Source organism: Gymnoscopelus braueri (assembly GCF_963280865.1).
Source record: "Gymnoscopelus braueri genome assembly, chromosome: 15".
NCBI classification, from domain to species: Eukaryota; Metazoa; Chordata; class Actinopteri; order Myctophiformes; family Myctophidae; genus Gymnoscopelus; species Gymnoscopelus braueri.
Window position 1 is genome coordinate 22,002,336 of NC_137620.1, and position 23,090 is coordinate 22,025,425.

General features: G+C 42.7%; 1 protein-coding gene across 4 annotated transcripts in view; it reads right to left on the reverse strand.

Moving 5' to 3' along the window:
- The window catches only part of LOC308102294 (protein phosphatase 3 catalytic subunit alpha), a 93,288-nt gene that overhangs the window by 21,248 nt on the left and 48,950 nt on the right, over positions 1 to 23,090 (reverse strand). For all 4 annotated transcript variants that reach the window (XM_080451937.1, XM_080451936.1, XM_080451938.1 and 1 more), the window contains exons 3-8: positions 21,864 to 21,988; positions 21,164 to 21,275; positions 20,566 to 20,711; positions 19,799 to 19,938; positions 13,976 to 14,053; positions 8,543 to 8,637 (exon numbers count right to left, since the gene is read on the reverse strand). In XM_080451937.1, the coding sequence (XP_080308063.1) occupies positions 8,543 to 8,637; positions 13,976 to 14,053; positions 19,799 to 19,938; positions 20,566 to 20,711; positions 21,164 to 21,275; positions 21,864 to 21,988 (696 nt within the window). The remainder of the gene's footprint in view (positions 1 to 8,542; positions 8,638 to 13,975; positions 14,054 to 19,798; positions 19,939 to 20,565; positions 20,712 to 21,163; positions 21,276 to 21,863; positions 21,989 to 23,090) is intronic.

Consider the following 23,090-nt stretch of genomic DNA (forward strand, 5'->3'; position numbering starts at 1 on the left):
TGATTGTCATTTTGCCGGGGACCACCTCAAGGGCCCCTGGGAGAGACTCAAAACTATAAGGTAACTTGTTGCAGTTTTTGGTACATTTGACCAGCTGGTGGCGGTATAACACAGGTGCAGGTCATGTGTAGGGTCAAAGGTAGGAGCCCAGGTGGCAGAAGATCATCACACGGTTTTTAAATACATGCATGCACATGGCTACACTGTATAGGTTAACGAACCAAAAAAACGTAGCTGGAAAAGGTTCCTACACAAGTAAAATCCTCATTTATCTCAGAGTGTAGAAATGTGCCCAACACCCTGGCCAAAATATCCTTCATGACATATTCATTACAAAACACATTCTGTGGAAACAAATCTTGGGGTTTAACAAGGTTACATCTAACTATGTACAAGTATATGTCGGCAATGAACAGCCAGGTTATGTGCAAGAGCATTCCTCAAGTTCTTGGTTTGTATAACATGCCCTTCACCTACAGGAACCACGTGGACGGACGGACGGACGGACACCCTCCGTGGACTACTGACATACAAAACCCAACTCCCCAACTCCTGACCTAGGGCCTCATGCCAGTAACCTTGGCCATGACGGAGGCACAGAGCAAATTTAGGCACTGGGGACAGCCTAGCACCACCGTGCATAAATATAACCAGAGAGCGTACTGTATATAGATGCCCCCCCACCCTCCCAACACAAACACACACACACACACACACACACACACATGGCCAGTAAACAGTGGCCCAGATCTGGACGGGGGGAAAGCGGACACCGTGGCTGCCGGGTCACCACGGGGGACTTTCCTGCCTCGCCGTCTCCGTCCCAGAGTTCAGAATAGCAAGTCATCAAACCTGGCATGCCAAGCAGCCAGCTGGTTGCTGCTTCCAGCATAACGCACCCCCGGTAGGGCTGCAGCTTAACTCTGTGGGTGGGGGTGTTTCTGTGAGTGTGCATACGTGCGTGACTGTAATGCATATCGACGCCGTCGAGGGCGGAAACCTTGTATGTAAAAAAAAAAACTGTACTTTTCAGGAAATTAAAAAAAAAGAACCTGTGGATATTTCAAAATGGGTGGAAATAGCCGATCTACAAGCTCACAACGCGTCACGATGTGACGTGTTGTGAGCTTCTAGATCGGCTACTTTCACTACTTCTCTTGTACGACAAATTAAGGCATTAACTTACAAAAAAAAATTGAAATAGAGATACAAGGTTTACTTTCTGTCCGACAGTGAGGATATACTGTACAGTGTACAGCAAACTCATGAGTGCTCAGTTAACTCAGGGTTTTACTGTGCGTGTGTGTGTGTGTGTGTGTGTGTGTGTGTGTGTGTGTGTGTGTGTGTGTGTGTGTGTGTGTGTGTGTGTGTGTGTGTGTGTGTGTGTGTGTGTGCAAGCCGTGGGCGATGAAATGCCACTTTGAACATTGCTAAGCATTACAGTACATTCCGTGTCCACCTTTTCTTTTTGTACATAAAACGAATGTGCACAAAAAACACACAAACGATCTACAGACCGAAGACCCCCTGCAGGGAAACGGTCGACCCACTGAATTATTCACACAGCCATTTGGTATTATCAATATCAGCAGAATAGACAATGCTATCCGAAGGCATTGCATTAGTCTGATTGTACTCAGAACAAGGCCTATGTGCGTGCGTGCGCGCGCACGTGTTCGCGCGTATATAACAAAGAGAGAGAGAGAGAGAGAGTGAGTCCCTACACGAGTTTGACAGCGCGTATAAAAGCACACACGTGGGCAGTCATTACATAAACATCACACATTGCATAAACACCATTGAGGCACTTGATCAAATGCAGCTCCGAGAGTCCAGAGCGAAAAGGCAAGGTGGGGGGGGGTGGGTGGGGGGATGTGGGGGGGGAGAAGGTCAGTTCCCCTGTCGATGCTCCTCCGTATCGGACTCCCTTTAACCCATTAGGACCGGGGAAACGCGTCAATGTCATTTTAAGATTTCTTTGGCTATTCAAAAATAGCAGATATACAAGTGTGAATTTTTTTGGAAAATCTTGAACATTTGTGCAAATCTTTGAATAGGCCTATATATTTTTTAAAGCGAACATTTGTAACTCTAATCTTTACTTCTGGGGGTCCCTGGAACAAATTATTTTGAGATGGGGGGGGTCCGTGGCCAAATGCATATCTAGAAATGTTTTCTAAATCCTAACAGTATGTTGCTATATCAGTGGTGCTCCAACTTTTTCATGTCAAATGATCCCCCCAAATGATATGTATTTGGCCCACGGAATCTAAACCAAAAAAATGACACAGATGCGTTTCCCGGATTGAATGGATTAAAGGAGCAGAACCGCAGACGAGGCCAGTCGCCTGCACTAAAACAAACACGTCCGTCTCCAAGCTTTTACAAGGACGAGCTTGACCAGAGAAGTGACATGATCAGGGGTGCACATAACTTTTTAGGTCTAGTACTCAGAAGAGCACCTGGAGATGTGACTTGGTGCGCACCAAATAAATGGTCCCGTCCCCCCGCCGCAGAGCAGGACACTCTGCTTCCAAATTCCGCTGTTTTTCCGCCGTTTTTTTATCCCCACGCCGTTTGGCGTGGGGACTCACAACAATGCGTCGCATTGCAAGGCTTGTAGATCTGCTATTTTTCGGGACTCTGCACCTCTCAAATGACTAATCCCAACTCTAACTCCAACTTGAACCTTTTTCCTAATTATAAGCCTGACTCCCCAAGTTATTTCAACAACCATTTCTCTTGAGAGGACCAGGAACATTGTGTTCACAATGTGTACTTCTCAAATTCAATGTGTACTTCTCAAAAAGTATATTAATACAAACACACACACACACACACACACACACACACACACACACACACACACACACACACTGACCATAGCTGCTTTGAAGAGTGAACAACAAAGCGTGACTACAGAACCACTAGATGTCTCTGTTGTCCTGACAAGAGGCGTGGGGGGAGGGGGGGAGTAGCAGTGGCTGAACCTGCTGCCACGGTAACGTGGATATTCTGATGATGGACGACGCCTGCTCATTCATTATTCATGAGGGAGTGCCTCGAACAACGGCGGTATACCCACGGTAACGCCGACGACACCTGGAGATCACGGGGAGATTCCCCTCCGCTCCGTGATGTTTATCCCAACCCTGGCTCTCTCTCTCTCTCCCTCTCTCTCCATTTCTCTCTAGCAATTAAGTCTCTGTCTTTAAATCTGTCTGTCTGTTTGTCTCTCTCTCTCTCTCCTTGCCTTTCTTCAGCTCCCTCTCCCCACAAGCTCTCCGATATCAAGCTCCAGCAGGCTTAATATTCCACACATGCTGTCCCTTCTTTTTTTTTTTATCTTCCCAGTCCATTATGTTGAGCGGGCATCTGAAGAGCTGAGATATCTGCCATTCCGAGGGAAATAAATTAATGCTCCAAGTGACGGGAGAACCTGACCGTGAGGTAACATTGTGGGTAACTGTGAACGTTGGAGCTCACCTCAACACTTCTTTCCACTAATGGAGTGTTTGTTTGCAATATTTCTATGTATTTTTTTGGAACGATGCTCTGTGGTTTTGAAAGACTCACTTGGTGGAATGTCAACTCCAAAAGCGGATGTGAAGCATTTTGGACAGAAACCCCACTCCATGTGATGTTAGATGTGTTATGAACGCTACAGAGGTGATACTACGGTTCAAATATAGCTGCTTGCATGAATGCATTCTTCACAGGGTGCACGTAGTGCTGTTGGCATGACTACGCTTGGCAATATAGCTGGCTAGCGATGCCGACCGCTGCAGCGCCGTTTGTTTCAAACCCCGCCATTCCCACACAGCCGCAATCACGGGCTGTTCTGTGGGAGATGGTGTCTGACAAGGGAAAGGTTTCCGTCACAGTTTGGATGGAAAAGGAAGAGGTTCTGTTTTGTGTCTTGGCTCAGTACGCCCCTGCCCCACCCGCCAATACGCTTTAGGCGTTCGTTTCTGTCATGTTCTTTAATCAGTGAAGGCCACCAGTGAATGCTGCAGTAGAAAAAAGGGTACCGCTTTATTTCACTGGTTTCAACTGGATTTATTATTCCTACATAAAAAGTGACCCAAATGCAAAAGAAACCAGTAATCAAACTGCCGGGTGGGATATAAAGTGCAAACGGTTGCCTGCTCCCCCCAAAACTTTAGGCATAATATTATCACACTTGGGGCAAGTGCTCACACGCACTATGGTCGTACAAAGCTTTTGCATGGGTTTCCATACAGGAATAGGACCATTGTAATGCATCGCAAAACCACGTGACCTAAATGCCCAAAAGAAGACCCAACAATTATCTGTGTGGCAACCAGTGGACAGGCATGTGTGGATTTCAGGGAAGGTCCTTTTCCAGTGGCATTCGGTGATGAGAAGGTCATCACTGTCCTGGCTTCCATCCTGCTATTTCTTCCATCTGCAGAGCCAGATCCAGTCATGCCACCCCCCCCCCCACCCCCCCGACCGTATCACTCATGTACCTGCCTGTCGCCACATGACCACGGGGCAGGAAACGACGAAAGCGGCCCCTGTCAAGTTTGACCCGGGAGTGAACTGCAACAATGAGCTATAAACGCTTGCCTCGACATTGGATTTCCCCTCGACACCGAATTCTTTTCATTCACCTCACTTTCTTTTCCATCCGTCCGTTCTGATTTTCCATTCCGTTGTTCAAACGGCAGCACAGCAGAGAGAAAAATAAAGGGAAATGTTTAATTTGGCAGTGAGATACCCAACTGGGATGAGATGGATTACAAACTTTCACTGTCGTGGGGCAGTAAATAAACAGCATCAACATGGCTTCTGACCTTCTGTTATAGGCTTTAATTTGCTCAGCAGCCATGCAATGGTGTTCCACTTCCTATTTCGCACAGTCCCAACTGGAGGCTGAGCAGCAGTAGTAGCACAGTCTGGTACTATTGACTGGACCAAACAGCGTTGTGGTGCCTCAGCACTCGGCAGTATCTCATTCACGTTCCCTGCCAGGTCCAGGACTGTTGACTTAAGTCACACAGTCACTCTCAAGCTGTGCGTTATCGCCTACCTTGCGTTTCATGAGGGTACTGCGACCATTACACAAGGACACGGTCGCGCAGGTTCGTAAACAGTCAGTGCCGCAGCGGAAACCGGGCTGTTAATAGATTAGAGACTTGAGTCGAGAAAAACAAAAAGCATATGACGGCCAAGACCCCCCCCCCCCCCACTCCCCCCCAACACCAGACACCTGTCTCCCTCCACAGTCATTTCAACACTTCAAAGGCTCCTCAGTAAAAAACTGCACAATCACGGCACAGGGACTCCCCCACTGTTAATGTGCATCTGCCCACGTTTCTGTATCCATGTGGGGGGTGGGGGGTTGGGGCAGATGCTTTTGCCAAGCCGATAGTCAGACCGTAACAACACGTTCTCAACAACTGGTTCCGATCTAGCCAGAACAAATGACTAAATTAGAGGAGCGAGTGACTGGCTGGAATCATGGAGCCCTGATCTCATCTTAAGGCATTCCTATCCCGAGGATCATTTCAGGTGTCGATGGTGCTGACTCAGCACAGAGCTTTTTATTTTTCCTGAGGCAGAGCCTTTTAGGCAACCTTCTCCTCTCTGAACGGAGGCGCACAACTCCAAGCTATAGCGGGCTGAACGGAAGAAGGGCCAGAGCCAAAAAGGAGAGAGGTGATGGGGGGGGGTGGTGTTTGTTTATCTGGCAACCCCCAGAGCTAGGATTGATGGGACCTGCTGATGGCTCCACATACCCTCCCCCACACCCGCTTCTTAGATTTATGTGATCGCTCGATTGACCATCAATCACAAGGCAATACCTCCCCCCCCCCCTTCTTCTCCCAAGCATAGAGAAGAGAGAGAGAGTAATTCATTACAGTGTCTTTTGGTTCCACTGCTCAGCCCCGCCCACATGACTGATTAGACCAGCATCAGCAGGACTGCGGCGGTCGGACCAGCCGATCCCAGCCAGCCAACAGCACTGACCTGGGCTTTGAGGTGTGTGTGTGTGTGTGTGTGTGTGTGTGTGTGTGTGTGTGTGTGTGTGTGTGTGTGTGTGTGTGTGTGTGTTGTATTTGATATTTGACCGGACAATCTTTACATTTTTTATAGGTTTGATTTAAGCCAAACATAAAAGTGCATGTAAATATCAACCACATGAACCCTATGCCATGATAGGTGAACATTCAGCCAAAAAAGCATTTGGTGGTGATAGACAAACATTCTGCAAAAATAGCAGATCTACAATTAGGTTGCTGTTTTTGCTTTCGTACTGCCTGCTTGTCTTTGGAAAGGAAAATTATGTATTAAAAGATAAAGAAAGAAAGCAGCAATCTTTGTCTTGCAGATTACCACGAGTAATGAAAGGCAGTTTATCTCCTCAAGGCCAGCCTGTTGCTGCCAACATAGCCGTAAGCTTACCGAGCTCTGAGTAGGGTAACAAAGGATCACAAGGGAATTGACTGCCAAAACTGCAAACGCCACGAATCTGACACCAGTTTGTTTGTTTGGGTCGCGTGGAACGTGAGCCCGGGTTAGATTAGCTGGCAGTGGCAAATGGGAATCCTGGCGATAAACAATAACACAGACAGGCCCAAGCAAATTGCCTTACCAGTTCTTGATAATCCTATTGTGTGCCCTATAAGGAGTGGTTGTACTGCATGGTTGTGACTCAACAGGGATAAGTCTGCAACCAACACGCAGCCTCATTTCGAGCCAAGGAACATCCCTGTGCAAATAGCAAGAGAAAACCACTGTCGCTTTTTATCCCGTCATGCAAACATTAGTGAACCCTGTGGCCGATGACTTCAATCTACACCTCGGTGATAGTATTTCACCAGGGGAGATTCGCAGTTCCGTGTCACAAACCATGCATGCTCGTTTTGCCTTTCTATTTCCTCCTTATCTGCCTCCTTGGGCACTCCCCTGGTATGCATTAACCCCCCCCTCCTCCTTTCTCCCTTTCTCTCCCTCCTTCCCTCTCTCTCTCTCTGGGGTAAAAATGCTGACTCACAGCACAAAGGCGAGTCTATCTTGTTGCGTGGGTACCACAGTGCGGTGACAGGCTTCGCCACAAGAGCAAAGTGGACCGGCGCCAGCCCTGCTAAGTGCGGACCGGGCCTCTTCCCTAAGTTGAACCGACCCCACCCAACTTTACATCCACTGACAAGGCTCTGCGGCACTGTGCCTTACATACCTCGGGTTTGGGTTGTTTGTAATGGAGGTAAAGTAGGAATGTACTCTTAATCTACTGTTTGGCTGATTGCTCCATATCAAGTCTGTCTGGATAAGTGCTTCGGCTAAATGATTAAAACCTACCGTAACCTTGTGTGTAGAAACCGTTCGGTGTCCAGGCTCTCAATCATTTCACAAAACACTAAGAAATGTGGGACCTTGTGGCTCTGAAGGTACAGTATAATGCTTGTGATTTAACTGTATATGATGCTTGCAGGAAAGCTGAATACATGACTACTTAAAACCTTTTTTAATGAGTGACAATTATGAGATATTTGTCACTAGGAAAGCAATGCGCCAAGACATATTACAGTACATGACTCAATGCTATATTTAACTACATTCCAGGACTCTTTAAGCACAGTCACATGAAAATGAAAATAAAACTAATAATAATATTAATAAAAACATAGGCTGTTTGGTACAAGCCTTCTGCTTGTGGCTTACTGTATGTCAGTGGTTCTCAACCTTTTCAGGCCACGACCCCCCAAAATAATCATATTTGAACTGGGGACCCCCCTCTCGGTTCTACAGATAAATATTGTGAAAATAGCAGATCTACAAGCTCACAACGCCACCATTTATGCCTCTTTCTTACATTATTTGACAATTTGGCCAATGTTTGACCAGTTTTTATAGTAATGTTTGTTGGTTACCTTTGATGCAGTAATGGTCTTTTTCCTTTCTTTCTTTCCTTCTTTCTTTCTTTCTGTCACTTCACTGTCATCTGGGGACCCCCCCCCAAAAATCATGTGGGGACCCCCCTGGGGGTCCCGACCCACAGGTTGAGAACCACTGCTGTATGTCAAATGAAATTTGAAAACTCAGGACTCTCTGAAACTGGTTCGATTGGTCTCAATAGAGACATTCAGGGTGCTTCTTGAGGACACACTACATAGTGACTGCACCTGTTTCATGTAACACTATGTTTATTTGCATCTGTGACATTGTAATGTGATTCAAATGTTTGTTATTGTTTCTCATTATGTATGTATTGTATACAGTATGTTGTTATCAGGGCGTCCTTGAAAAAAAGAGCTTGCCCTCGATGGGCTTCCCTGAATAAATAAAGGAAAAAGAAAGAAAGAAAAGAAATCACGTTCCACAAGCTCTAAATGGGACGTCACCCAACCTAACCGTGATGACCCACGTTGACCTGAGTGAATGTGAGCACTGGAGCTGAAATCAAGATCCTGTGCCAATCCCAACGTGGATGACCATCATCGCCAATACGAATTTATACTTTTGTCATACGACGAACAAAATAAATAAAATCAGCCATTATCCTCTGCCTTACCTTTGTTGTTGTAGACGTCTAGGTAGTTGGGTGCAGAGAAGATGGTGATTAGGGAGGGGAAGCCAGTGGTCTGACTCTTCCTGTACATCCGATATCTGGCAAAAAGAAAAGCGAGAGAGAGGAATAATACAAATATAGAAAATGAGAAATCAACCGGCCAGCATTAACACATTGCATGCCAGTCGCGTAGATCTACGCGAACCTATTTAAAGCCGCAGCGTGCCAGTCGCGTAGATCTACGCGAACCGCCGATTCCCATGTTAAGTGCCCCAGGTGCACTTTCCGAATTTTTTTGATCCATTTCCGTTTCCGGTTTCCGGTCGGAAACGGAATTATTCGGGTTCCGTTTTTTTCGATCGTATCCGCTTCCTGTCTGGGATCCTGTTTAAAACTCGATTTTCTCTGGTTGTTGTTTTTCTCCTCGCTGATCACTGTTTACCGTTGATCGGCTGTAGCTTCAAGATGGCGGCACGGATTTGGAAACTGTTTTCGCTGGCCGTTTCTCACGGATCCGCTGTGTGTTTAGAACCAAATGAACGCGCACTTTTAACTTATTTAGCGAGGTCTGTGGCGACATGAAAAAAACTAAAAAACAACAATAAAACGCTGGCACTGGTGAGTACATTATGAGATTAAACTCTGGCATGGAATGTGTTAACAGGTGTTACAAAATTATTACTCATCATCATAGCCTTTTAACCCTCAGGGGATATGATTAGGATCAAGTCTTCTCGTAACATGTTTGTGTGGTTCGTCCTCTGGATAAAACAGTCAATGCATCAGCAAGGGAACAATTCACCCAGGAGGCCAACGCTCCCAGAGGGGCAATTCACCTAGGAGCCACTCCAGCAGGGTTGCCATGTCCACTTATTGTAAGCGACTTTGGGCTTCTTTTTCCGTAAAGTTGCTTGTGAATATTGGTAGTTGCGGGTTGCGGCTTGTTTCTAAAGTGTAGTTGCTTATTTGGGCTTGCTTCCAATTATTTAGATCAGTGGTTCTCAAATATTTTCATGTCATGGACCCCCAAATTATATTTGTCTCTAGCCCCCCATGTGAAAATGTTTTGTGCCAGGGAGCACAAAAAAATATTCCAAATATTCCACTTTTTCTTCAAGAGGTTTTGAAAATAGCAGATCTACAAGTTCACAACACGTCGCAACGTGTTGTGAGCTTGTAGATTGGCTATTTTTGAATAGCCAATGTATACAGTATATAGGTTTAAAGTGCCTAGTCGCTTCTTTTGGGCTTGTTTTCCTAGACCAGGTTGCTTATTCTCTCACAAAATCTGGCAACACTGCCTTCCAGTCAGGTGGAGACAGCCCTCACCATCCTGAACAGTCAGAAACAAGTCGTTCATTCAAAGACAGATATTGTGTTTTTGACATCTGGGAAAAAATCTCTGTATCACACACTGTACTGTACTGTACGTACATTTAAGAGTTGTCCAACAATTTACGTGAGTTAAATAATAGAAGACTTTAAATGCAACACCCCCCACCGCCCAAAAAAAAATCGGAATTGAAGAGCTTTCTTTGTATTATACAACCACAGTGAGAAAACTAAAAGTCATTGCATGAAGTTTATAATTCACAAATATAATGCAAATAACTCTAATTATGTCCCAAATACGAAAAAAATAAACCCTAACAATTGTTTAAAAAAATAAATTACTCTTCAATAATTTAGATTATCATCCCTGTTCCCAGGCAAATCAAACTGTTGGGAAAAGGTACCGATTGGTGAAAAAAATAAACACAAATAAATAAATAAATAAAGCAAAAAAATAAACAAGTAACTGTGTGTCTATGTGTAGTGGAAGCAGCTCGGGGGCAGCTGCCTCCTCCTGTGAGTGCAGGCGGAGGTTCCCCCATGTGACTCTGCTCTGTGGGAGTGCATCGGTAAACAACCTTGCACTGTGCCTCCCCGCCTCCCACCGCCCTCACCCTGCCTCGGGGAAAACCTACCGACACGTCCACCCACCCACCCACCCCACCCACCACCACCGCCCCCAACCACCCGACCGCCTCTTCTCCATTTTCTGAAAAACGAACTCTTGACAGCAGCTTTGCCAATCCCTTGGTACAGAGCCAGGGTATACTGTACTGTACTGTGCTGCAGGCGGCTTTTGTTTCAAACGCTTAAAGACCACATGAACCCTAAGCATCCCTTTTCTGGGGGGGGGGGGTGCTTTCCCACTTTTTCTTCAAGGTTTTGAAAATAGCAGATCTACAAGCTCACAACGCGTCGCATCGCGACACGTTGTGAGCTTGTAGATCGTCTATTTTTTATTAGCCAATGTATGCAGTATATATAGGTTTTAAGTGCCTAGTCGCTTCTTTTGGGCTTGTTTTGGTAGACCTGGTTGCTTTTTCTCTCACAAAATCTGGCAACACTGCCTTCCAGTCAGGTGGAGAAAGCCCTCACCATCCAACAGTCTGCGAAAATAGCAGATCTACCAGCTCACAGCACATTGTGACCTTGTAGATCAGCTATATTTGGCGAAGATATTTGGTGTACAGGGGAAAAAAGCAGGGAGCCTATTGTAGAACCCTGGGAGCCTCCGGTCAATGAATCATATATAGGGTTTAAGTGTTAACAAAGGGAGGGGAGCAGCACAGTGTGAGGGAGGAGTGGACAGTGGTTTTGTGTTGCTGTTGTGTTGCGACAGAGCTGTTACAGCAGATGGATGACATGTTCCTTTGATTAACTGGATATCACTGTGACATTTTTCTATCTCGATATATATTTTTTAACCCATTCAATCCGGGAACACGTCAACAATTTCTTCTAAATCCTAACAGTTTTCTGAAAAAAAAACCGTATGTTTCTGTATGAGTGGTGCTCAAACTTTTTCATGTCAAGGACCCCCAAAATGATATGTATTTGGCCGCGGACCCCCATCTGAAAATATTTTGTTCCAGTGACCCCCAGAAGCAAAGATTTGAGTCAAACATTTTCCCTTTAAAAATATATTCATAGATTTGCACAAATGTTCTAAAATTGCAGATCTACAAGCTCATAGATCTGCTTGTAGATCTATGAGCTTGTATATCTGCTATTTTCTAATAGCCAAAGTATAAACTAATGGTTATAGCTAAAACAAAAAATGACACAGATGCGTTCCCAGATTGAATGGGTTAACTGAATGTCACTGTGACAATTCTGGTCTCTGCTTTGCCTTGCAACTGCATTGCAACAGGATCCTGATGGAGCAGAACATGGCACAAAAAGTTTCCCGATTCGCTTATCCATTATGCCACATCACACTGGTCGCCTTGAAATGACTTCAGTTACATTTCAGGAATCAACAGAGCTTCTGTAAAAACGAAAAAAAAAAAAAAATTCAAAAAAGAGCTCTAAATGAAAATTCATGTACTTTTTTATGACATAGAATTGCCTAGCGAATGACACATTTTTATTGTCATTTATTTATTTCTCCTTTATTCATGTTTATTGTCTCCGCCAGGCCGAAAGGCATGGCGAGAGAGTATGTTTTCGCCCCTGTCCGTCCGTCCGTCCGTCCGTCCGTCCGTGTGTCCGTCCGTGTGTCCTGTCTGTGTGTTAGCACCAAATCTCCGGCACCGTTGGCCCGGTCGCTCCGAAACTGTGCACACACACTCCCTGGATGCCAATTCAGAACCTCTGCCTCAAATTTTTCACATGGGTCCGTTATAGCGCCACCTGGAGGCCGATTTGTTCAAAACCCATTTTTTTACATTACTTGGATTTTATCCAAACGTCATGCAAATCGGTACACAGTATCTCTATAGTCATGTGATCAACACGGATCTGTCCCATTCCCCATATTCCATCCTCATTGGCTAAGGTTGCCTTCCAAAATTTGCAGGATTGGTCCGTTTTGAACAAAATGCCTCAAATCATGAACGCAGCTTGTGATTTCCGTGAAATTTCACAAACACATTTCCACTAGGCCGAGGAAGAAATGCCACCTGCCATTTTTCACATCAGCCTCATGGTGGTGCTATAAAAGGCTGATTTGTGTTTTTAACTATAACTGCACCGATCTGCGTGAAACTTTTCACGCACACTCCCTAGAGGCCAAGGAAAAACATCCGCCCTGCATTTTTCACATTTGCCTTTATAGCGCCACCAAGAGGCCGACTTATGTAAAACACATTTTTGGATATTAAGCCTTCACATTTTATCAAAATTTCACACAAATCGGTACACATGATCTCTATAGTCATGTGATCAAGATGGAACTGTTTGATTTTTCATATTTCATCCTGATTGGCTAACAATGACATCTAAAGTTTGCAGAAGTGGCCCGTTTTGAACAAAATGCCACAAATCATGAACGCAGCGTCCGATTGAGGTGACACTTCACAAGCACATTCGCACTAAGTTGAAGAACAAATGCCACCCTTTAACATTGCCCTATTATAGCGCCACCAGGAGGACAATTTTTTCAAAACTTTTCTTTGTTGTATTACTCCTACAAATGTTGTCCAATCATCATGCAAATCGGTACCCATTATCTCTATAGTCAAGTGATCAAGATGGTTCTGTCCGATTTTTCATATTCCATCCTGATTGGCAAATTCCGAACATTGTTGGCCCACAATAACCTACCTGACCTGGCGGAGACCTGTGCTCCGAGGAGCACTTTTTCTAGTTCATAGTTTTTTTTATTGTTTTTTGTACTTTTTGGAGCTTTTCTGCCTTTGTTGATAGTACAGTGGAGATTTGCCAGTAAACGGGGACAGAGTGGGGAGTGACACGCAGCAAGGGTCCGTCGGGCTCGGGAATCGAACCTGCGACTCGCTGTCAGGCCGCATCAGAGACTATGTACAATGGTATGCGCCTTAACCCATTCAATACGGGAAAGCATCAGTATCATTTTAGATTTCCTTGGCTGTTCAAAAATAGCAGATATACAAGCTCATAGCTTTTGGAAAAAATCGTGAAAATGAGTGCAAATCTTTGAAAATATATTTCTAACATTTGTAACTCAAATCTTTGCTTCTGGGGGTCCCTGGAACCAAATAATTTGAGATGGGGGTCCGCGGCCAAATACATATCATTTTGGAGGTCCTTTACACGAAAAAGTTTGAGAACCACTGATATTATAGCAACATACTGTATGAAAATGTGTGCAAATTAATTATTGAATATATTTACTTTTTTAAGCGAACATTTGTAACTCAAATCTTTGCTTCTGGGGGTCCCTGGAACAAAATATTTTACAAATGTTCGCTTTAGAAAATATTCAAAGATTTGCACAAACCTTCACGATTTTGCAAAAATAACAGATCTACAAGCTCATGAGCTTGTATATCTGCTATTTTTGAAATCTAAAATGACAGAGATGCGTTCCCAGATTGAATAAGGGTTAAGGGGTTAAATGATCCCCCAAGGATTAGGCGAAGGCCCAAATGAATGAATGGATGAATGATGAATAAATGAACTCACCCAGCATCCTGTGCTTCGTGGGCTCGGATCACAGATAATAAATTATTGTGTTGTAGAAAGTCACAGACTGCAGGGTAGCTGTTGGAACAGAAACAGACAGAGAGAGAGCGAGAGAGAGGGGGGGGGGGGTGGTAGGGGGGGAGAGAGAGAGAGAGAGATTTGTTTACCTCTTCAGAGAAATCCCTGTCACATCAGGTAGACGATCAATTTCAATAAAAAAAAAAAAGTACTGTAAATTGATTGAGCACAGATAAATAAAGTGGATGGCAGAGTGCGCCGAGCTGAGGCCACAGGAGGTCTCAGTCAATACGTGTGATTAAGCTGAGAGGTCAGGTAGTAGCTCAGTGGTTCTCAACCTGCGGGTTGGGGACAAGATTTTTTTCTTTTTTTTTGGGGGGGGGGGGGGGGGGGTCCCAGATGACAGTGAAGTGACAATTTAAGGACTTTTAAGACCTTTTTAATACCTCAAAAAAGAAATTGAAAAAAAGACCATTACTGCATCAAAATTAAACAACAAACTATACTATAAAAACTGGTCAAACATTGATCAAATTGTCAGATAATAAAAGAGGCAAAAATTGTGAAAATAGCCGATCTAGAGCTTGTATATTTTCACAATATATATGTGGAACCAAGTCAAAGGAAATGTAATGCCTCAATTCCTACAATTCAAAGTGCTTGTCAGGGGGGGGGGTGCCTAGTTCAAATATAATTATTTTGGGGGGTCCCCAGCTCAAATATGATTCGTCCCCAGTTTAAATGTGATTATTTTGGGGGGTCTCGGCCTGAAAAGGTTGAGAACCACTGATGTACAGTAGCTGAGAGGTGATGTATAGCGATAGGAACGTTGCTTCTGAATGGTGGTCATTTCTAATATACATGCATTTAGGGGTGTAACAGTTAATAGAACTAATACATTTAAGCGATTATAAAAAAATTATCGATTTTAATAAAACTATTTATTTTGGGAAGAAAAGCATTTATATTTTTTAATCATCAGAAAATAGTCAACCGACAAGGTCACAGCGCATGTAGATCAGCTATATTCACCATTTATGCATGACGCCGTTGTATGATGAAGTATAAAATAGGGCTTAAGGGGTAAATAAGACCAATTAATTTAGTCAGATACGAAAAACTATTTGAATTTTTCGCGTTGATTTGTGATAGAAAAAAAAAAAAAATACGTCAAGATTATGTGAGAAATCAAATAAAAATAATTGATACAGTAGTTGCAGCCCTACATGAATTCACTAAGGACATTCTCTTAGTTTTGTGTGAATCTATGAGGGAAGAGGTCAAAACTAACAGCCAGCAATTAAAGCAAAGTGAGGTCCCAGGGGCTTCCAGTCCATGACCTTTCATTGCATAGAACTGATCCAATCCACTGGAAATGTCCTCCCGTCTTAATGAATCAGGCAGCACAATATACAAACATCTTAAACGAGCTGTCGACATTGTAAAAATACTTCAAATGCTGTTAAATTAAGTTATATTATAGCTCACATTATTCCGCCTCATTTTATTTCTATGTTGACCATGCAGCTTATGTATATTCAAAATTGTGTCGTCTTGTTATCGGACTTAGTTTCCTTGTTTCTCTAGACTCTTTTTTGTAACCTGCACAATGGGAGATAGTACAAAACATAATTCTCTTTTATACCTGTTAACTTGTGATGTGACAATAAAGTTGAAGATATAGGTCATAATGTAAATTGTAAATACACACATTAAAATCCAGTGAACTTCAGTTATTTGTGAACAGTGGACAAAACGATTGAATACGATAAGACTGTATAGTAGAAATTGCTTAACAGCTGTGGGAGTACGAGTTCATTCCTGGTTGTGTATACATAGCAGGTCCTTTTAACCTTTTGTGTTGAAAGATATGAAGCTTTGTGTAATATATATCAAGGCCAATAAAAGCACTTAATTGTCAACCAAACTGAATTTACTTCAATGAATGGATAACATCACAGCCTTGGCATAACTTGGCATAAGCCACATTTTCTCAAATGATGAAGGGCTTGTTAAACATTCAGTATATCCGTTTTTAAAGATGTATTTTAGCCATGTTTTTATGCTTTATTTCAGATAGGTCAGTGTAGAGACACAGGAAACCAAGGGCAGAACGTGGAGAGACATGCAAGACAACATGGGGGTTGGATTTGAACCCGGGAGCATACAGCATGGCTGAGCCGCCAGGCTTATGAAGCATTCAAGACAAAGAGGTGCTGGTATGCAGTGGCGGAAGAAGTACTCACACTTGGTACTTAAGTAAAAGTATCAAGACCACAATGTAGAAATATTCAATTATAAATATAAGTCTGGAAATCAAAATGTACTTGAATAAAAGTACAAAAGTATTTGCATTCAAATATACTCAAGCACTGAAATTAAAAGTACTCATTTAGCAGAATGTCCCATTTCACAAGTTTTCAAAAATGTATAGAAATCTTTTGAGAATAGCAGATCTACGAGCTTGTAGATTGGCTATTTTCAAATAGCCAAAGTATATAAAGTGCTGTAGTGGTTAATGTATGTAATTGTTTTGTAATAATAATCAAAACACAGTAACTAGTAACTAAAGTTTTCAATTGATTGTGGTGGAGTAAAAGTACAATATTTGGATCTGAGATGTAGTGGAGTAGAATAAAAGTATTGAAAATGGAAGTACTCCAGTAAAGTAAAAAAATACTTCAAAATTGTACTTAAGTACAGTACTTGAGTACATGTACTTACTTACACCACTGCTGGAATGTGTACATACACTGACTGTACAGTATATGGTGTTAAATGGCAGCCTCACTATGTGGACAATGTGACAGGCCATGCTCACATGCACCAGGCAAAACCAAACTAGATATTTTTGACTCATTTGGCAGCAGAGAGCATGTGTGCTGCTCTATTGATTGGTTATTAATAATATATTTAATATAATAATATATAATAACACACTTTGTGTGTATGTATATTTGGTGCCTATTTCTGTTGAGTTCAAAATGGACAGTTTATACCCTTTTGGCCTGATTTAAACCATAGATTTAAGTTTGTCATTCAGATGAAATAGCATGCAAAAGTCTGCAATTCTATGGAAGGAATAACTGCAAAACGCTAAAAAACAAAACAAAAAACATCATGACTTGATTATGACAAAAACATATGAATGGTTTGACGGAGTTGAAGCTAGAGGGGTTGCTTAGATGTCTTACTTGACAGCAGATACAGGTACAGGTACAGACACAGGTACAGGTACAGAAAGGTACACACGCACGCACACACACACAATCACACATGACATACAATCACACATGACAAACCCAATACATCTAGTATATGTTATCACAGAATCGGCCCAGTGGGACACAAGAACCAACAGCGTGATGTCTCTGTGAGGAAAGGGGGGTATTAAGGATGAGGAATAAATGTCTTATTTCTCTCATGATTTGCTGCAGCAGATGTAGTGTTGATGCACAGCATTTGGAGCCCCTTCAGCAGACTAAATGCAATTAGGCTTAGTTCTGTTTTTGGCAGTTAGTGCTTCGAGCATTTCCCATCTGCCCGAGAATGGAGCGCAGATGTTAATGAGCTTGATGGAAGTGACAAGTTGTGCATAAAAAAAAAAGAAAAGAAGAGAGGAAAAAGAAAAACTTGAGCAAAAGACTTACTTGAGCAACTTTGATGTTATATCAACGGCTTAAGTAGAAGCTGCTGAGAAGAAAATGTTTTTTTTTCTTTTCTTCATTTTATGCCATTGCAGCTAAGAATGACAACAGGACATCTTAAAAAAACGTCCAAATTTCATGCCTCAGTAGCTTTTGTAAAAGTGTTACGAGGGGGCCTGTGGTGCTGGGGTAAAAATCTAGGTTGCTGCAAGGCAGGAGAAACAAGGAAACGAGGTTGATTTTTTTTCATTTTGTGGGAAGGGTGTGTGGAATGACTCCTTCCCTCAGTCTGGCTGAAACTGACTCATAAATCCAGAATGCCAGCGTGATGCCAATTAGTGGCCACCCCCTTGGGCAGACAAAGTGCAGGACACTGATGAAAACAAGGCACTAGACGAAAAGTGAAACCAAATGACAAGCAATGCTGACACAGGAAATAGACGGGACAGAGGTGGATGTTGTCGTGTCACTAGTTCCTGGGAGTCAACACCCCTGTAACCTTTGTGTTCTGTCAGGTTGCATTCAAGTGACAACAAAGGCGGTTTCATTCAAAGTATCTTTTTGTGGATACATACAGTGTTAATTTTGACAGCACATTTTGAGCGCAACCAAACATAAAATGACATGTCTTAGTTCTATTGGATCTCTTCTCCACTAGTCTCTCCCTAACATTTTAGTCTAGTTTTTATTTGTTGACTAAATTGTCAATATATTTAGTCTCAGTTTTAGTCATCATAGCTTTGTTTTTATTTAGTTTTCATCAGTGAAAATAGGTAGTCGACAAACATTTTTCATCATAGTTTTAGTTGAAATGAACACTGTGTGGATATGATTCTTTGGTGGTTTGATGGCTTGATGGCTCACATTATCTACGGGTAATAATATAAAGAGAATTTTGCCCATCGGGCGAAACATTTCTTCCCCTTGAATCTGTATCCAATAACAGTGAGAAAAGAAAAGAATCTCTGAGCTGTGACATTATAACAGCTCTGGAGCACCTGTCCCCAAAAATTACCCCCCAAAAAAGAACATTGCTGTCATTTTAGGACAGAAAATAAGAGGGAAGATAACAACAAAACATGAAAACGGAGAGATTGCGTCTTGGTAGCCGGGGGCCAATTTCTTCACTTCTTCTGGCATTTCTGACTGGCGCTGGCATGCCAGGGCCAAGATGGCATCACTTAGGCCATAATGAGCACAGGGAGTGCTAAATTTGTTTCAAGGGAGGAGTGTGCCCTGTGGTGATGTGCAAGTTCATTACATCTCATGACAGTGTGGACTCCCTTCAGGTCACAGCACACATCTCTCATTTGTTCAGCGACTCGATTTGAGGTAATGTGGGTTACATAAACACGACAAAATAGTCAAAGGAGAAGTTAGTGTTAAATAGCTCTACGGTATATTCTGATAGAAATCATTGCTATAAAGTGTTTGTTCGGGGAAAAAAACACTTTGTCTCTCCAGCTCTTTAGTAAGCAGAAAATGCATTTTCAGGACGGGATACCAATTATAGCCAATCGGTATGGAATATTAAAAATGGGTAAATAGCCTACATGTCAAGGCTCATCACCATGCTGGCTTGTGGTGGACATTTTTGTCAAAATTCTATTTTTGCCTTGGACATGCAAAATTAGTACACAAACACAAAGAGCTAGCCCTAAGACCATTACAAGTCTGTAACTCTGAGAGTGTACAAATGGAACCAAATGGACCCGTTCCATTTGTACACTCTCAGAGTTATTGGGGTCCTTGAAAATAAAACGTTTGAGAACCACTGGTACTAGTGGACTCCTAATGTGACATACATATTCTTACATATTCTGAATAAAACCTGCAGACAGACATTCAGTAATTGGGTCTTATGATCAAAATAAGAACATTATAATGTTATGTGTAAAAAAAATAAAAAAATGCCACGGACAAGGACAAGTCTTGCCACAGACACGTTTGTTCGTGTACGGACATATTGATGACCCCTGCTACATGTTTATCACATGACTCCAGAGATGATGTGTAGCGATTTGTATGAATTTTGTACAAAAGCTGTATAGGACGAGTAGCAAAAAGTGTGCTTTCAGGAAGATGCTAGATAGCGGAAAATCAGAACAGAGCAGAGCAGAACAGAAGAGACCAGAGCAGAGCAGAGCAGAGCACTCACCTGTAAAAGTAAGAACATCCACGCACTGTGTTGTGTGTGAAGTGCTCCTGGCTCTTCTCATTCCCAAAATCCTCCAGGGGGTCGGACCACAACAGATCACACATGGGCCCGTATGCCGGAGGCTCTTTGAATCTGTCTAGCTGCGGGAGCAAAACAAAACAAGACATCCCGTCAACTTGTGTGACATAGACGTTCCAACTGGGAAGGCATTGTAATTTTTCCTGGTGATTTTCTTATCTGACATGCATGATCGAAAGACGTAAAAAAAATATGTAGTAGAGCGGCCACTTGGGAATCGGAAGGTTGGAACTCTGTTGCACACTTTATGTATATCTGACTGTAGATACAGTACATCAACACATGTTATGTGTATTTGATATATGTTTTTATATTTAGCTAAATAGACAGCCGGATACTGTATGATATTATATCACAGCACCATTAATGTGCCTTTAGCTGTACCTTTATACTTAATGCATATTTTTACTCTTACATTAAATAAAGTATAAGAGTAAAATGGAACTGCAATGCACGCAAATTTCAACCCCTCCTATTACACCTGGTGTAAACGTATCATGTGAAAACAAAGCTGAAGTTTTCCAAATGGATTTCTGAGAAGACGAAAATGAAACGAAAACAACTCTTGCATTCAAGCGAGTCACATACTGTACAACCTATGACCTTTTTCAGATACACAACAGCCACTGCAACCGCTTTTTCTTTTCTTTTCATATGGCAACAAAAAGCGTTCAGCCTGGGACACATACTTTCCTGATGTCATCAAGATTTGTGATTTCTGGGGACAGTCCTCCGTGTACACACAGGAACTGCTGGTTCATGAGAGCGGCCAGGGGAAGGCAGTCGAAGGCGTCCATACACGCGTCATACACCCTCTCAGAATACTTAATTCTACCTGTCGAGGGGTGGGGGTGGGTGTGGGGTGGTAGGAGAGTGAGGGGAAAATGCCAAGTCAAACACCACAGGTCTCACACACTAAGGGCAGTGTTGCTGGGCTGGGACGGAAAGGCTCTCAGAAAAGTGCCAAAAAACATCCCAAAGACATTTAAAAAAATCGTAGCATGGACTCACTGTGCCCTTGTATTTTTCACTGCCCGAGTCCAAGAGAAATAACTTTGACATGTGTAAATATCAAGGCGAGCAAGAATGTGCCTGACTCTTTTCACCATGCCAGAGTGAGGGCACTCATGCATTTGAAGTCAAAGTGGTAGGAATTGGATGCATAATGAACACCAGAAAGAATCACTCAATTCTTCCTTCCACCGTTTTACTCTACAGGATGCTTTGACACATTCTTCTCTTAAATGGGAAAATGGAAGTGTGACCAGTGCTTTAAGTGTTACTTACATTCCTGCTTAAATGTGAAATACTCTGTTAAATGTCTACATTCATGGTTCCCACGCAGCAAGAACAGTGTTTTGGGGTATAGGATCTTTAAGGCCCACAAGTACAGCACACACTGAAATGAAGACAGAACAAACAAAAAGAAGGGAACAGCAGTTAGCTTTGCATCTTTATACAACACTGAAAGAAACACGACATTGTAAAGTCAGGGTTAGTCAGTTTCAAGGAGTGACATACTCTAAGAGGAATTACATTGGTGATTAAACATTCATACTGTCCATTTTTGTGAGGTCTCATGCTTCAAGAGGACTCTCTCCATTAAAGAAAATACATATATTAAATCTGTAATGCTTCCGCGTCGTGTTGGATGAGATGACACATTTCAAGGCAAATTCCCACCTGTAAATCAAGAACTAGCATTTAAGCCCCGGACTGACTCGTTAACACTTACAGCGTACATTTAGGAGATGGCATTTAGGATCCACTCCTTGTTTGCATTCATTACGCTGCATAAATAATGTATAAATACATGAGAAAACTTCAGTCTTTTGAGCGTGTCATCCCTCTGATAGCTGCCATCTTCATTTGAACTACGCTATTAATAACACAAGGCTTCAGACAGGCAAATGGTGTGTGTCAAACTTAATTTTGGCGCTTGTGGAGGGGAATCAAAGCGCCAGCGCAGCGTCGCGCAGAGACTTACTTCAATACTGAAATACCCTCTGTCGACGTAGTCCCCAAGGAAAAGGTAGCGCGTGGATGCTGGCGACCCTCCTACTTCAAACAGCTTCATGAGGTCGAAGAACTGCCCGTGGATATCTCCACAAACTGCAACGAAACACAACAGGAGGAAGCACATCAGAAGGCACATTAGGGAGGACGGCAGCTATTTTCCCGCAAGCAGGATTTGGTGAGAAGTGACGCACGAGTGAAGGCATCTGCTTGTTTCCCCATCACTTAACCCCTTAAGACCTGAGGCCGATTCTACAAATGCCTTCTAAATCAGTAGTTCTCACACTTTCAAGATTCTTTTCAAAAATGTTTTTAAAAAAATAGCAGATGTACAAGCTCGCAGCACGGCACGAAGTGACGTGCTGTGAGCTTGTACAGCTGCTATTTTTGAATGGCCCAATGTGAAAATCTAAAACGATGCTTTCCCGGTTTTAATGGGTTAACCACATGTGTGCATCAGATCTTCTGAAACGCTGTCAATCTGTTCCCGGAGGTCGTTCTGTGAGCTCTCTATGCGATGCTGGCAGTTGTGTGTTTTCACCAGATCTACCTAGTCTCTACATATATATTACATCTCCACAAACTGCAGTTGTTCAAAGCACGTTTCAGTCATGTCCCAACAACATGCCACAGAGAGGTCAAAACGTTAATTTATTTATGATAACTTGCCACTGATATATCACGGGTTAACGACAGAAAGAAACATTGTCAGTGTGCAGATCCATGGAAAGGAAGATTTCATGAGCATTTCTACCATCGCCTATTCAACACCTAGTTTTCCTGGAGAATTGGAGCTTGTGTACTATACTGTGTTTCCTATACCACAAGAACCCTAGCGTCCCTATTCTGGGGGAGAACATTCGGCTAAAATGGCAGATCTACAAGCTCAAGACGAGCTGTGAGCTTCTAGATCAGCTATTTTTGGCGAAGGTTTTTTGTGTCGAGATAATTAAAAAGAAACGACGGGACCTAGTATAAACCCCTGTGGGACTCTGGTCTACAAAGTATACAGGATTTAAGTGGTTAATCTCATAGTATTTTATTAAGACTGGCATGTCCTAACCAAGCTCTCACACATTGTGGCAATATGTGATTATGTGAATTATATCATTATGACATAATGTTCAATTATGTTGTTAATGTTAATTATGGTATGTTCAACAAAATTATGGATATACTGCATAAACATCGCACGCAC